This window comes from Stigmatopora nigra, chromosome 10, assembly GCF_051989575.1.
Source record: "Stigmatopora nigra isolate UIUO_SnigA chromosome 10, RoL_Snig_1.1, whole genome shotgun sequence".
NCBI lineage: Eukaryota > Metazoa > Chordata > Actinopteri > Syngnathiformes > Syngnathidae > Stigmatopora > Stigmatopora nigra.
In genome coordinates this window covers 1,480,631-1,493,458 of record NC_135517.1, presented here as the reverse complement: position 1 = coordinate 1,493,458, position 12,828 = coordinate 1,480,631, and the positions used below count along the sequence as shown (strand labels likewise).

The window sequence follows — 12,828 nt, the reverse complement described above, 5'->3', positions numbered from 1 at the left end:
AAAATGAGATAAAATTATAAGGAAATGATTTATTAATGTCTTAAAATTAATAAAGCATGTGAAAATGTGCCATATACAGTTGAAATATATCCCTACGAGGCAGTTATAGATGTAATACCAGTGTTTGTCCGCCAGAGGGCTGAAAGCCGTCCACTTTGTAGTACATTTTAGAGTTTTACGTGCGCCCTATGTGTGTGTGTATGTGCCACAATGTACATTTATTAATAGCTTAATACGGGGAATTCAAAATAAAATAATGGGTAAGAAAATGCATTTACTTTTTGGGGGATTTTGTAACTTAGATCTTTTTCATATTTCGAGTCACTCATTTGCATATAAAAAATATTCATAACCTAAAATGTTCGTACCTAAAGGCATTCGTAGTTAGAGGTATGACTGTATATGTTTTTCATATTAAAATAAAAAAAAGCAATAAACTAAAGTAAGTTACCTCAATGTCGGCATCCAAAGGTGGCGCCGGGTCAGTGGCTTTTTTGCGGCCCCTCAGCTTCCCGTCGGAGCCCCTCCGCATGGACACCGTGCCCCTCTCGCTTTCATCTTTATTGGGTGTGGGTGGGCTAGGGGGTGGGTGGTACTCCCCTAAAATAAAACACATACATATTTAAATATCAAAGCTAACATCGACATGGATAGACATATAAGTTAAAAAGAAACGTACCTGTGTGTGATTCCGGGCTGTGATTGGGTAACATGACAGGGTGCTCCGGGTGCTGATAGGTTAACGGGTTGGCGATGGAGGCGGGGCTTATGTTGCTGCCGCTCAGGTATGGACTGTTGTAGTGATGCGAGTACTGCGAGTACGGAGAGTACTGAGTTTGGCTGTAGCTGGAATACGAGGAAAAATCCTGCCAAAAACAACAAACGTGTCACATTGTAATTTTTCAATAGCATTTTAAAATGTGAATATCATTAAAAATAATTTTTGAAAAATCTGTCAAAAGTTTAAAGACACTTTTGCATCCGGATGAATGGTGAAGCGTCCCAAAACCTTTGAGAGTGTTCCAAGTGTAACAATATAAATATTGTCATGTATTTACATGTATTGAACAGCTATATGTATAAAATGTGTGTCTGTGTTTTTTGATAGATTTTAAAAAATGTCACAAATATTACAAAAAAACTAGTTTCTTAATTTTTGACTAAAATTTTAGTATATTATTTTTCAATGGATGTACTTATGCATTACTCCATTATACTCGCTTACTTAAATGAAAGTGTCAAGTTCTCAAGGAACATTTTGATCAAATTTAAGACCCTGAATCGACTAAATACGCTAAAATATTGCTATCAAAACATCACAATTTTTTATCAATCTTTCCAAATCTGGTGATTAAAATTCTGCTAACCACCAAAAAAAATGGAAGTTTAAAAATACTGACAAAAACTAAACATCCAAAAATCACCTAAAAAAACAAATTCAATGATTTCTTTCAAAATAAAATGTTCAAACCCTAAACTCAAAAACTCACTATTTTGCCATAACTCCAAAGTAAAACCACCCAAATCCCTTTCATGACAGATTCCCCTATTTTCACCCAAATATTAATGAATATTAACATTCATATTTGAAGTGTGCTCAATTGCTACGTGGGGTTGAACGGCGTGGACATTAAAATTCCGCTAACCACCAAAAAAATGGAAGTTTAAAAATACTGACAAAAAAAATAAACCACCAAAAAAAAAAATTCAATGATTTCTTTCAAAATAAATGTTCAAACCTTAACCTCAAAAAACTCAATATTTTGTCATAACTCCAAAAATAAATAAAAAACAAATCCCCTTCAAGGCAGATTCCCCCTTTTTCAACCAAATATTAATTCATATTAATTTTAATATTTGAAATGTGCTTACTTGCTGCGTAGGGTTGAACGGCGTGGACGTGGCGGTGGCGATGGCGTGGCCGCCTTGGAAAATACTTGCGCCTGCAAAATCAAAAACAAGAAAGACGCCACGTGATCAACAATGATTTTTACATCCTAACCGAACATTTCCACCAAAAATCACTCAATGGCTGCCACCATCCCTCCCACACCAACCAGATTGGTCATCCCCGAGGACAGATAGTCCAAGATTGGTCACATATTCTCATATTGAGAATCAAAACGCCAAAAAAATGTTTTTTTTTTTGGGTCGACCGTCATTCTCGTGGTCCTCGTTTCAGTTTTTTTTTGTTTTTTTGGGGTGACCTCGCCATTCTCCGCCCCCTCACACCTGTTCCCCATTAGTTGCGGTCTGGACTCTTGGCGTCAAACGCCTCCCCCTCCTTTCTCAGGGTCAGGCCACGCCCCTTTCCCCACTCGGACGAAGGGAAAGTGAGAAAACAGACGGAGGAGCGGGAGAGAGGAAACTAGCGGGGAAAACAAAAGAGGCGCCCGTCAAAATGTGGGCGGAGTCAGGCTTGGAAAAGCGGCGTGAAATTGACCTTGTGCGTGACGGGGGGTGCCGGGGTTAAAGTGGATTTTACCGGGGGGTTTCTGTCTTTCATTTAATATCATTTGAGTAAAAATAAGGTTTTAATAAGGCTATGCAAGCAAGCTAACATATTAGCATCGAGTTAAAAGGGCAATCCCTGAACCAAAATAATGGAGTACAATTTTTTTTTTGTTTTTTTTTGGACCGCTTATTCACAAAAGGGGTGCTGGAGCATATCCCAGGTAATTATAAAACAATTTGGAGACGTTAGTTAGCTTAGCATGAACGTATGGGATACACGTGTTAGGCATTATGCAGGAATGCTAATATTCTTAAAAAAAAAAAAAAAACACTAAATGTAAAAAAAAAAATTGTCTTGAAAACGGCATGGCGAGACAAAAACAGTTTTTTTGGTCATTTATGGAGATATTTTCTCACCAAAAAGTTTTCGTACCGTTAAGCTGTACCCTTAAAATTGCATCAAAATCATTGAATTTGACAATTTTTCTCGTATAAGCCACACCCTAATTCACAATTTCCACCCTCATATTCATGATTTTAATAGTTTTTCATAAATAGTAATTGAGTTTTTCCACATTTTATGCAAGATACGTTTTATTTTTTCATCAATAGACGTCAAAATACATTTTATTTAGCGTCTTATCCGTTTATCTTTTCTCTATTTTGAAATAAATGACCATATCGGCCATATTGTCTTGCATTATAGCGTTCCGTGCATATCAAGTCTAATTTATGCGCATATAAGCCTTACCCTCAATTCAGTCATCATTTTTTTTAGCAACAAATACAGCTTATATGTGAGAAAATACAAAAAAATGGTCTTACCGTGTGTATGCGAGTAGCCATACAGGCTCTGACCAGTAGGGGCGCTGCTGAAGTTGGAGTATCCCAAAAGTCCCGCCTGGCCTGGAGAGTGACTCAAACCATCTTCCGTTTTAATGTCTGCGTAGAGTAAGAATAACAGCAAATTTTTAGGTTCATGACGTCCAATCGGCAAATTTTCCACCCGGCGACCACTCACTGTAAGGAGGGACGGCGTAGCCCTGCGTGTAAGGTGCGTAGGGTCCGGCAGCTTGGAGGGTGGGGCTGTACTGGCTCTGTCCATACGCCGCCATGATGCCGTCCCCCATCAGGTGAGCCTGGAAGAGTCCATTTTAGTGACCAGTCCATTTAATATGAAAACAACAAAGGGGCGGAGTCTTACCAGTTGTGGGTTTGGGGGAGTTTCCAATCAATAATGATCGAACCCTGCAAAACAAAGTAAATGATAAATATTTGTTATGAAATATGAGAGGGAGGGAATTTGATATGATAGGAGAGAATATTTTGGGGACCAATCTTTATAAAAAAATGAAGGAAAATTAAATTATGCTAGAAATTAAATGCTAGATAGCGTATTTTATGGACTATGAGCTGCTATTTTTAAAGAAAAAAGTTTGGCCATGTTATATTTTGGAGTGATTTAAGTGTAAAATTATTAACAGATAACATGTCATATTATTTTTTTACACTAAAACGCAAGAGGGCGCTGTGTTGATAATTTTAACAATGGCGACACATTATAAAAACATCCAAAAAGGCCCTTACAAAAGAATTATAATTACTATTTTTGTTTCCTGTTGTTGCGTCTATTATTATGTTAAATGGTTTTCAAGATGACGTTTCTGTTCTTTGTTTTGGAATTTTGCCCAATAAAAGTCACCCAAAAATGCTAGCTCACTTTGGCCCCGCCCACAACAACATTTTTCTCGTTGATGATGTCATAACCAGAATGTGCATTGGGTTTTTGGGCATCTGCTAGCTTGTTAGCTATAGGCTTTCTATTCTCCTGCATTTTTAAGATATTAATAATGATAAATTTGGGATTTTTTATTGAAATAGTATCAAAAAACGGGACATCGAGAAATTTGGGGTAGTTAAAAAAAAACAGTACTTCCAAAAACTTCAAACTTTTACTGCCAAGGACTATAATAGACGTGCAAACATAAAAAAATGAAGTAAAAACAATTTAGTAGACGTGTTTTGTCATTAATTGTCGGCAATCTATAACAATTGATCAAAAAAAAATCCTCACCCGTCTCTAAAAAATGAGAGTCAAGCAGGTCCACTTTTTCTGCCTGGCGTCCACAGCGTCTTTGGCGTCCTTTAGCGTTCCTGTCCAAGAGAATAAAACATAAGAAAAACTTAGAATGACAAACTCCTGCCAGTCCAGTCGCTCCGGTCGGAGTTTTTGACGGGGTGCCGAGCACGCGTCGTCGTCACTTCCAAGAAATGAGGCTGGCCAAAATAGAAGCGGCGTTCACGTGGACGCTTTAGCTGGAAATGCGAGGAATGACTTGTTGCAGATTTTTGGCAGTTTGCCCAAATTGGAACAAAAACACAGAGAGGAAGACGTTTTCTTTTTGTTATGGATTCATTATATTATCATTATTTTTCAATGAATAGGCTTTGGTTTGAATATATAGTTGTATCTCTACTTACAAAATGAATTAGTTTTTTTCATAACTTGAACATTTTGTAAGTAGAAGTGTACTTTATATGTAAATTCTCTAATTTGTTAAACGGTCCTCACACAACTATACAACTAAGCTCTTTAAAATTGGTCAAAAGTATCACAATTATGTATGAAATATGTGAGAAAACACACAAATGAGAGAAAATTATAAGGAAATGATTTGTTAATAGTTTAAAGTAAATAAAGTATATGTAAATGTGCCTTGCACACTAAAATAGTTCCCTCTGTTATTATAGGAGATGTAATACCCATGTTTGTCCACTAACAGATGGCGGCAATAGCTCATTCTACAAGGCCGAAAGTTGTACACTTTGTAGTACATTTTAGACGTGTGCCCTATTTGTGTGTATTTGAAAATGTGTGTCATGTTGCATTTGTAGTTTTTAATCGCTTAATAAGGGGAATTCAAAATAAAATAACGGATAAGAAAATACATTTACTTTTTAAGGGATTTTGTATCTTTTTTGTATCTCGAGCCACTCCTTTGCATATTTTAAAAAAATTGTAACCTGAAATGTTCGTACCTAGAGGTATTCGTAAGTAGAGATATTCGCAAGAAGAGGTATTCGTAAGTAGAGGCATTTGTAAGTAGAGGTATTTGTAAGTAGAGGTATGACCATACACAACAGAAAATATTCCTACTTTAGTAGAGGTATTCGTAAGTAGAGGTATTTGTAAGTAGAGGTATTCGTAAGTAGAGTTATTCGTAAGTAGATGTATTCGTAAGTAGATGTATTCGTAAGTAGAGGTATGACTATACACACTTAACAGAAAATATTCCCTTACTTTAGTAGAGGTATTCGTAAGTAGAGGTATTCGTAAGTAGAGGTATGACTATACACACTTAACAGTAAATATTACCTTACTTTTGTAAAAATGCATTTCTTACCAAATAAAAGAACTACAACTACAAAGGCAGCGTTCCTGTCTACTACTTCAGGGTTTGCTGGAATGGGCTCCAGCACCCCTCGTGAGGATAAGCCATACGGAAATGAATAAAAAATGTCCCTGGTGGAAGTGGATTAGACATCTTTGGCCGCCAATGGCGCCGAAAGACGACATGGCGAGTCCTGCGTGAGAACGATGGGACGCCGGTGGGACGCCGGTGGGACGCCGGTGGGACGCCGGGGGGGACGCCGGAGGGGGGACGCCGGAGGGAAGACTAGTGGAAGCTCAGCAGAGAGGGGATGAAACCCAAGCTAAAACAAACCCAGCGGGGACGCGGCCAGGCGCAGAGGGGTCGCGGTTGGGGTCACGCCAGGCCACCGGGGCGAGTGGGGCTTCTGAGGCGGCCATTTTTTTTTTAGGGAAAAAACAACAAGAAACTCCAATAAATGAATTTGCTTGGAATGATTTGCAATGAAAAACTCATTCATAAAATCTAGGTAGTATTTCAATTTTTTTGACGACTGGAACAGATGACGATGATGATTGGATTTATGATTCAAATGAATGATGACTTTTGCAGTGGAAACAAATCAAAAGTCAGTGTGGCTTTTTTGACAGTTTTTCAAATCAAGCATATTGACTCCATAATTACTGTCAATGTTTTTCCAATAAATTGTCACTCACAGACGTATTAGGGTTCCCGGATTTGATGGTTTTAGTCACCCGTGACTCCCGCACGGGGGGGAACGCGGGTAACACTTTCTGCCTTAAAGTGTAGCACTAAAATAAACAGTTTTGGTTTTATGTTTCAACAACATATTTATCTTATGATAACATTTTCTTGTTTTTAGTGGCTACCTGCTTAAATGTAGGATTCTAAAATTAAATATTCAGTTTTTTATAGATCTAAAACAATGTTTATTTTAGCTTTTTTTTTTATATATTTTTTTTAGATTTTACAAAATGATTTTGAACTAAAAATACAGAAAAAATGGATTAAAAAATGACAATTATTAATTTAAAAGGGAGAAACTCCGGAAATTAATATACATTTATACTCTTCATTTCAATTTAATCTTAAAACAGAAAGTCGGCACTCATGATTCACATTTTTGGGCCGCACAAAATAATGCGGCGGGCCAGATTTGGCCCTCAGGCCACCACTTTGACACCTGTGATGTACTACATGAATAATGAACAATTATTTAAAAAAATAGCAAGTCAAAACAGCTATACTAACCAACACATGCCCAAAAGACAAAAATAATGAATTCTACTGAAGTATTTAGTAAAATCTTACTTTACCATACACCAGGACATGGTAGCTGACTGCTGCCTACTAGTGGACACAATTGGAAGTGAGGCTACTTCATGTTTTTATTTTTACAAATCCTTTCAAAGGGATTATTAATTAATGCCAGAATTGTGTAACATAATATATCACAAATTTGATTTTTTTTAAACATCGGGTCATATGGAAGACCACCCGGGGTTCTCGGGTGGGAGGGGCAAAGGTGCGTTTAAGGTGACTTGGCCAATGCGAACACAGCCTTCCTTTGTGTGCTTGATAAGAAACAAAGGACAAAACAAGTGGCTTTTTTCTTCTCACTGTCGCCTGTTAGCAATCAGCTAACGATGAAACAATGCAACAATGACATCAATTCTTGGGACCCTTGTGAGGATAAGCTGAATGGAAAACTATTTCTGTTGGATTTGGGCCTTAAATAGGTTTAACTGCTAAGCATATATTGACTTATTGGCGTATTGAATTGGTACTAGCATGTTTAATAAACACAAGTAGAAGTGGGCCTCCTTTCATTTTTCTTCTGCTAGGAAAAAGTTTGCTAACCCGCTGATCGCAACCATGGTCAAAGAAGCCTTTAAAAAACTTATTTAACAAAAAGAAAAACTCAAAACGTTAAAATTCAACTACTTTCTACTTCCTAGAAATAAAAAAACAAAAATGATTGACAAAATTGGTCAAAAATCCCAGTACCATGATTTTTTAAAACATTTTTAGAATTAATTTTCCATCCAAACCACACCCACTTTTTGTCAGCAATTCTGGTTGCGACATCACAACTATTGTTGACAACTAGGACTAGCATTCTAGTGCTCCGCTAGCTAACTAGCTAGCATATGTTGACAGAATGACACAAGTTCATCATGGAAAAGCTATGGCTAGCATGCTAGCAGACTCCATCATCTTTTCCATTCATTTTCTGAACCGCTTTATGTTCCCTAGGGTCTCTAGGGGGTGCTGGAGCCCATCCTAGCTGACTTTGGCCCAGATGCAATGGGACACCTTGAATTGGTGGCCAGCCAATCACAGGGTACGAGGACACAAACAACCATCCATGCATGTTTTTGGAATGTGGGAGGAGACTGTAGTACCCGGAAAAAAACCTACACAAGCCCAGTGAGAACAACCAAACTCCACACAAACCTGGATTTGAACCCAGGACCCCATAACTATAAGGCCGACATACAAACCACTTGCACTCCAACTTCTATTACGAAATACGTTAAGGGGCGGGGCCAAAACAGACAAGAAAGGAAGACAAACTTAAATATAGTTCCATTTTGAAGCCTTTTTGTCACTTTTTATGCCCAAAATATGGTGTTCTATCATTTTAGACCACTTACTTTTACATTTCCAAAGATCTTAATTCCACAATAAGAGTTTTCTCCATCCAAAACAGAGTACAAAATACACCCTGTCCTTTGTTTCACCACCCAAAAATGGACCACCTACACCCAGGTGAAAGAGCAGGATCGTTACCCCGGCGACGGGGTCACCGGCGGCAATGGCCGACCAGCTGGTCGCCCCCCATAACCCCCCCGAACAGCCTGGAGGGTCCGAGGGATCAGGCTGACCCCTGTCAGATGGTGGTCCCGGCCGGCCGGCTCCCAGGTGAACAACATCTGCCTTAGTCAGATGGAGAAACCGTTGGCTGCTCTATCTTCCTTACTCAGATGGAGAAACCGTTGGCTGCTCCCATTCCCTTGTTATTAACCTCCAAGCCAATCATTGGAAGAAAGCCAAGCATTGATAGGTCGGGAGAGGACCAATTAGAGCACAGGTGTCCAAGGCAAATAGTTGCTGGGTTAATCTCAAGTCCTCAAATCTACCAACTAGACTTGACATGGAAAATGGCTGACACAAGAATGTTAAAATCAGGTCTACATTCAGTTGCATTTCTGCGATTTAACACCAGATGGCGTCTTTCAGCCGAACAGTGCTTCTTTAAGGGTCAAAGGTGGGGGTGCTGGAGCCTATCTCAGCTGACTTTGGGGTGGTGGCCAGCCAATCACAGGGCAGTAGGAAGTAAACAGGCATTCACAACTAGGGACAATTTAGTGTTAGCTAGCTAGCCTAGCATGTATGTTTTTGGAATGGGACCGACCTGGATTTGAACCCAGAACCCACACTGTGAGGCCAACACGCTAACCACTCATCCACCGTGTCACCCTGTCAACTTAACATCTTAATATATATTTACAGTTTTATAAATTTTAAATTAATATTTAGCAAAAATGTTGTTTTTGCAAGTTACATGAATTTGGCAAAAAACTTTCAAAACAAAGTTTTGAAAAATTAAACAGGAATGAAATTAAAGTTGAATACAAGTCATCTGTACATAAAATATTGTTAAAATGTGAACATATTAATATTTTTGAATATTATTTTTGTTTGAAATGCCGCAAACTTGTACTTTTTAACATTTCTGACATAATAAATGGATCAATTGTTAATTTTCTTAGACAATATTGCAATTACGTTCACTCAGATACCAAAACTTAAACTACTAATCCTAAAATATTACAAAATATTCAAAAAAACTTCAGTAAATGATCACTAATTACCAAAACATAGTAAAATACCCTCTAATCAATCATATAAACAATACTAAAATCTAAAAATCCCTCAAAATATTCTCCCAAAAACAACAAATCACTTACCACGACCACAACCCATAAACTTTCGAGCACCAAATCTCCAAAATGTCCCAAAATAGAATCCATAAACATCATAATTCAAAATCCATAAACATCATATCCATAAACATCATAATTCAAAATCCGAGATGGAAAAACACTGTAGCAAAAAAATGTTTAAAAAAAATGGCCACACCTAACAAAACAGTTCTTCTTCTTACATTTCTTTTCAGTGGAAAGTCGAGATTATTATCGAGGCCGCGCGCGCGTGAAGGAGTGGGGGTGCCGCGACGTGTGTGGCGTCACGGCTGTCTTGTTCAATTTTTGAAAATACTCGTATTAAAGGAGTCTTCCAAAAAAAATTGCAGAGTCATCATAAATTTCCCAAATGTGAGTCTATGCTCGCTAACTGTTTGGACTTGTTTTGTAATTTTTATTTTTCATATTTAGGTTGCTTAATATGTAATGAGGGATTGATTTTAAATGGAATTAAATGGCTTCAAAATTGGGACTTTTTAAATGGTAAACTTTATAACTTTATTAACAAATCTATTATTAGGAAGGATTATTTTTTTGCTAATTGTGAGCTATATTTGAAAAATACATTTTAAAAATGGTGCATAGTTAAAGGTTTAAATCTTTTATTGCTGTTAATTAAAAGTGAAACTAAGTTTTTATTTATTATTATTATTTTTTTTACATCAAACTATAGCAACATTTTTTGGAAAATTAAACTTGTAATATCTTTAAATGTCAGGATTTATTTTAGAAATGGTTTTGAAGGTCTTGGAAATTTAATCTTTGACCTTTATTTAAAATTCAATAAAAAAATTATAGCAAAATTTTAAGTTTAAATAAACGTGAAACTACTTTTTTTTTACATTAAACTGTAGCAATATCTTTAAATGTTTTCTTCATGGGAATGTTTTGAAAGTCTAAAAAAATGTAACCTTTGACCTTTATTTAATATTAATTAAAAATATTGCAAAATCAAAAGTTTAATAAATAAATGTGAAACTCCTTTTTTTTTTACATCAAACTGATATATTCCACTAATACAACATCTTTAAAACTTTATTTAAATCTTTAAATCTTTAAACCTTTATTTAAAACTAAATTAAAAAAAATATAGAAACATTAAAAGTCTAAATAAATCTGAAACTTTCCATTTTTTTTTACATTAAACTGAAACAGTATTAAGTTAAATCCATATAAATGTACTATTTGTTAAAAAAAATGTGACATTTAACCAACAAATTTATCACACACACACCAAAACTGCTTACTTTTTTAAAGAAAAACACTTTAAGCAAAAACCTAAACATGCAATATTTTCCATTTAACAGTATTCGCCTTCCCAGCAAACTTTGAAACATGACACCAACTTTAAGCTCCAAATTTCCAAATCTCAACCACCAAATTCATCAAAAAAATCATGTGACCATACCCTCCTACTCATCCTAAAAACCAGACCCAAACCAACACATTTTGACGTCATTTTCACTCAATCCAAAATGTCAAAAAACTATCCAATCCATTGGAAAAAAAAAACGAAAAAACCCCAACCCAAACCCCCTAAAAACCTCCGTAAATGGGTAAAAAAAAAACGAGGAAGCGGCAGCTCCCTACCAAAATATTTATCATTCCACAAAGGGTCGACTTACAGACGGCTTCGGAATTAATTTGTGTTTTCTTCGGGGGTGGGGGGAGGGGGCTCAAGGGGGGGGCTTAGGGGGGGGGGGTGGTCTTAGGGTCTTTACAGGATGGGGAATTCTCCCATTTTTTTGTAGGAGGGGGGGCTTATTCACCATTTATTAGAGCTGGCAATCACAAGGGTGAAGGGTTTTGGTAGATTTTTTTTTGGAGGGGGGATGTGGGGGTGTGGGGGGGGTCTCGCTACAGAGTCCATAAAGTTGAGGCTGGCTGTTATTAGGAGACAAACCGCAAGGCCCAATCAAAGAGTAACACCTCGTCTATTTGCGTTTTGAGAGTTGAAATACGGCCATGTGAGGCCAAGGCGACATTTTTTTTTAGGGGTGGGGGGCAGAGATGTTGTGGTTGATGGTACGAGGGTTAATTTGGGGAGGGGGGGGGGTATGTTTTTGGTTGTTTGGGTCGGGCGAGTGGATGTTTGGGAGTTGTTGATTTGGGGAAATAATGTTGGTTTTATGGTTTTAAGGTAGAAAAAATAGATTTTTTTTGCTTTTGCATCAATTTTGGGACTTTAGATTTTTTTATTTATGTGAAAAATACGGTCGTTAACAAGTGTTTTTTGTCAATATGTTAAAATATCATGAGATGAAATAGGAAACAGATTGGGAGTTGTTGATTTGGGGAAATAATGTTGGTTTTAGGGTAGAATGAACTGAGAATACTTTGGAAGACTTTTGAACCAGATTTTTTTGTTTTTGCAGCTTTTTTGGGGCTTTGGGATTTTGTTTTTTAGATGTAAAATATTGTCATTAATAAGTGTTGTTTTGTCGGTATGTTGAAATATCATTATAAGATGAAATTGAATTTTTTTTATGGTTTTGAGGCAGAAAAAATTGAGAAATTGGAAGATTTTTGAACCAGATTTTTTTGCTTTTGCATCAATTTTGGAACTTTAGGAAATTTTATTTAGATGAAAAATACGGTCATTAATAATTTTTTTTCAATATGTTAAAATATCAGTATAAGATAAAATAGAAAATAACTTTGGGAATTGTTGAATTAGGAAATTAATGTTGATTTTATGGTTTTTCAGGCAGAAATTGGAATAATTCCAACAGATTTTTTGCTTTTGCATCAATTTTAGAACTTTAGGATTTTTTTTTTGGATGAAAAATACCGTCATTAACTAGTGTTGTTTTTTTATATATGTTAAAATATGAGTATTAGATAAAATAGAAATGAGGCAGCCATGTTTTTGTGAAGTTAACTCAGATGTCATTTAAGACCTTGAGGTTTTTTTGCTAACAGGTTTGGAACTTTAACACTTATTTACTTCAAAAATATCATAAAATACTGTTCCTAATATCTTGTTTCATAAA

At 36.4% G+C, this 12,828-nt stretch overlaps 1 protein-coding gene across 4 annotated transcripts in view; it reads right to left on the bottom strand.

The window, feature by feature from the left end:
• Positions 1 to 12,828, bottom strand: part of eya2 (EYA transcriptional coactivator and phosphatase 2) — a 42,168-nt gene that overhangs the window by 8,255 nt on the left and 21,085 nt on the right. For 3 of the 4 annotated variants that reach the window (XM_077727060.1, XM_077727062.1, XM_077727061.1), the window contains 7 exons: positions 4,529 to 4,608; positions 3,659 to 3,702; positions 3,476 to 3,593; positions 3,280 to 3,396; positions 1,873 to 1,943; positions 680 to 866; positions 452 to 600 (listed from right to left, as the gene is read on the bottom strand). In XM_077727060.1, coding sequence (XP_077583186.1) covers positions 452 to 600; positions 680 to 866; positions 1,873 to 1,943; positions 3,280 to 3,396; positions 3,476 to 3,584 — 633 coding nt within the window. In that variant the 5' untranslated portion in view covers positions 3,585 to 3,593; positions 3,659 to 3,702; positions 4,529 to 4,608. Of the gene's footprint in view, positions 1 to 451; positions 601 to 679; positions 867 to 1,872; positions 1,944 to 3,279; positions 3,397 to 3,475; positions 3,594 to 3,658; positions 3,703 to 4,528; positions 4,609 to 9,820; positions 9,886 to 12,828 lie in introns of those variants that run through there. The other variant, XM_077727063.1, reaches the window with a different exon arrangement.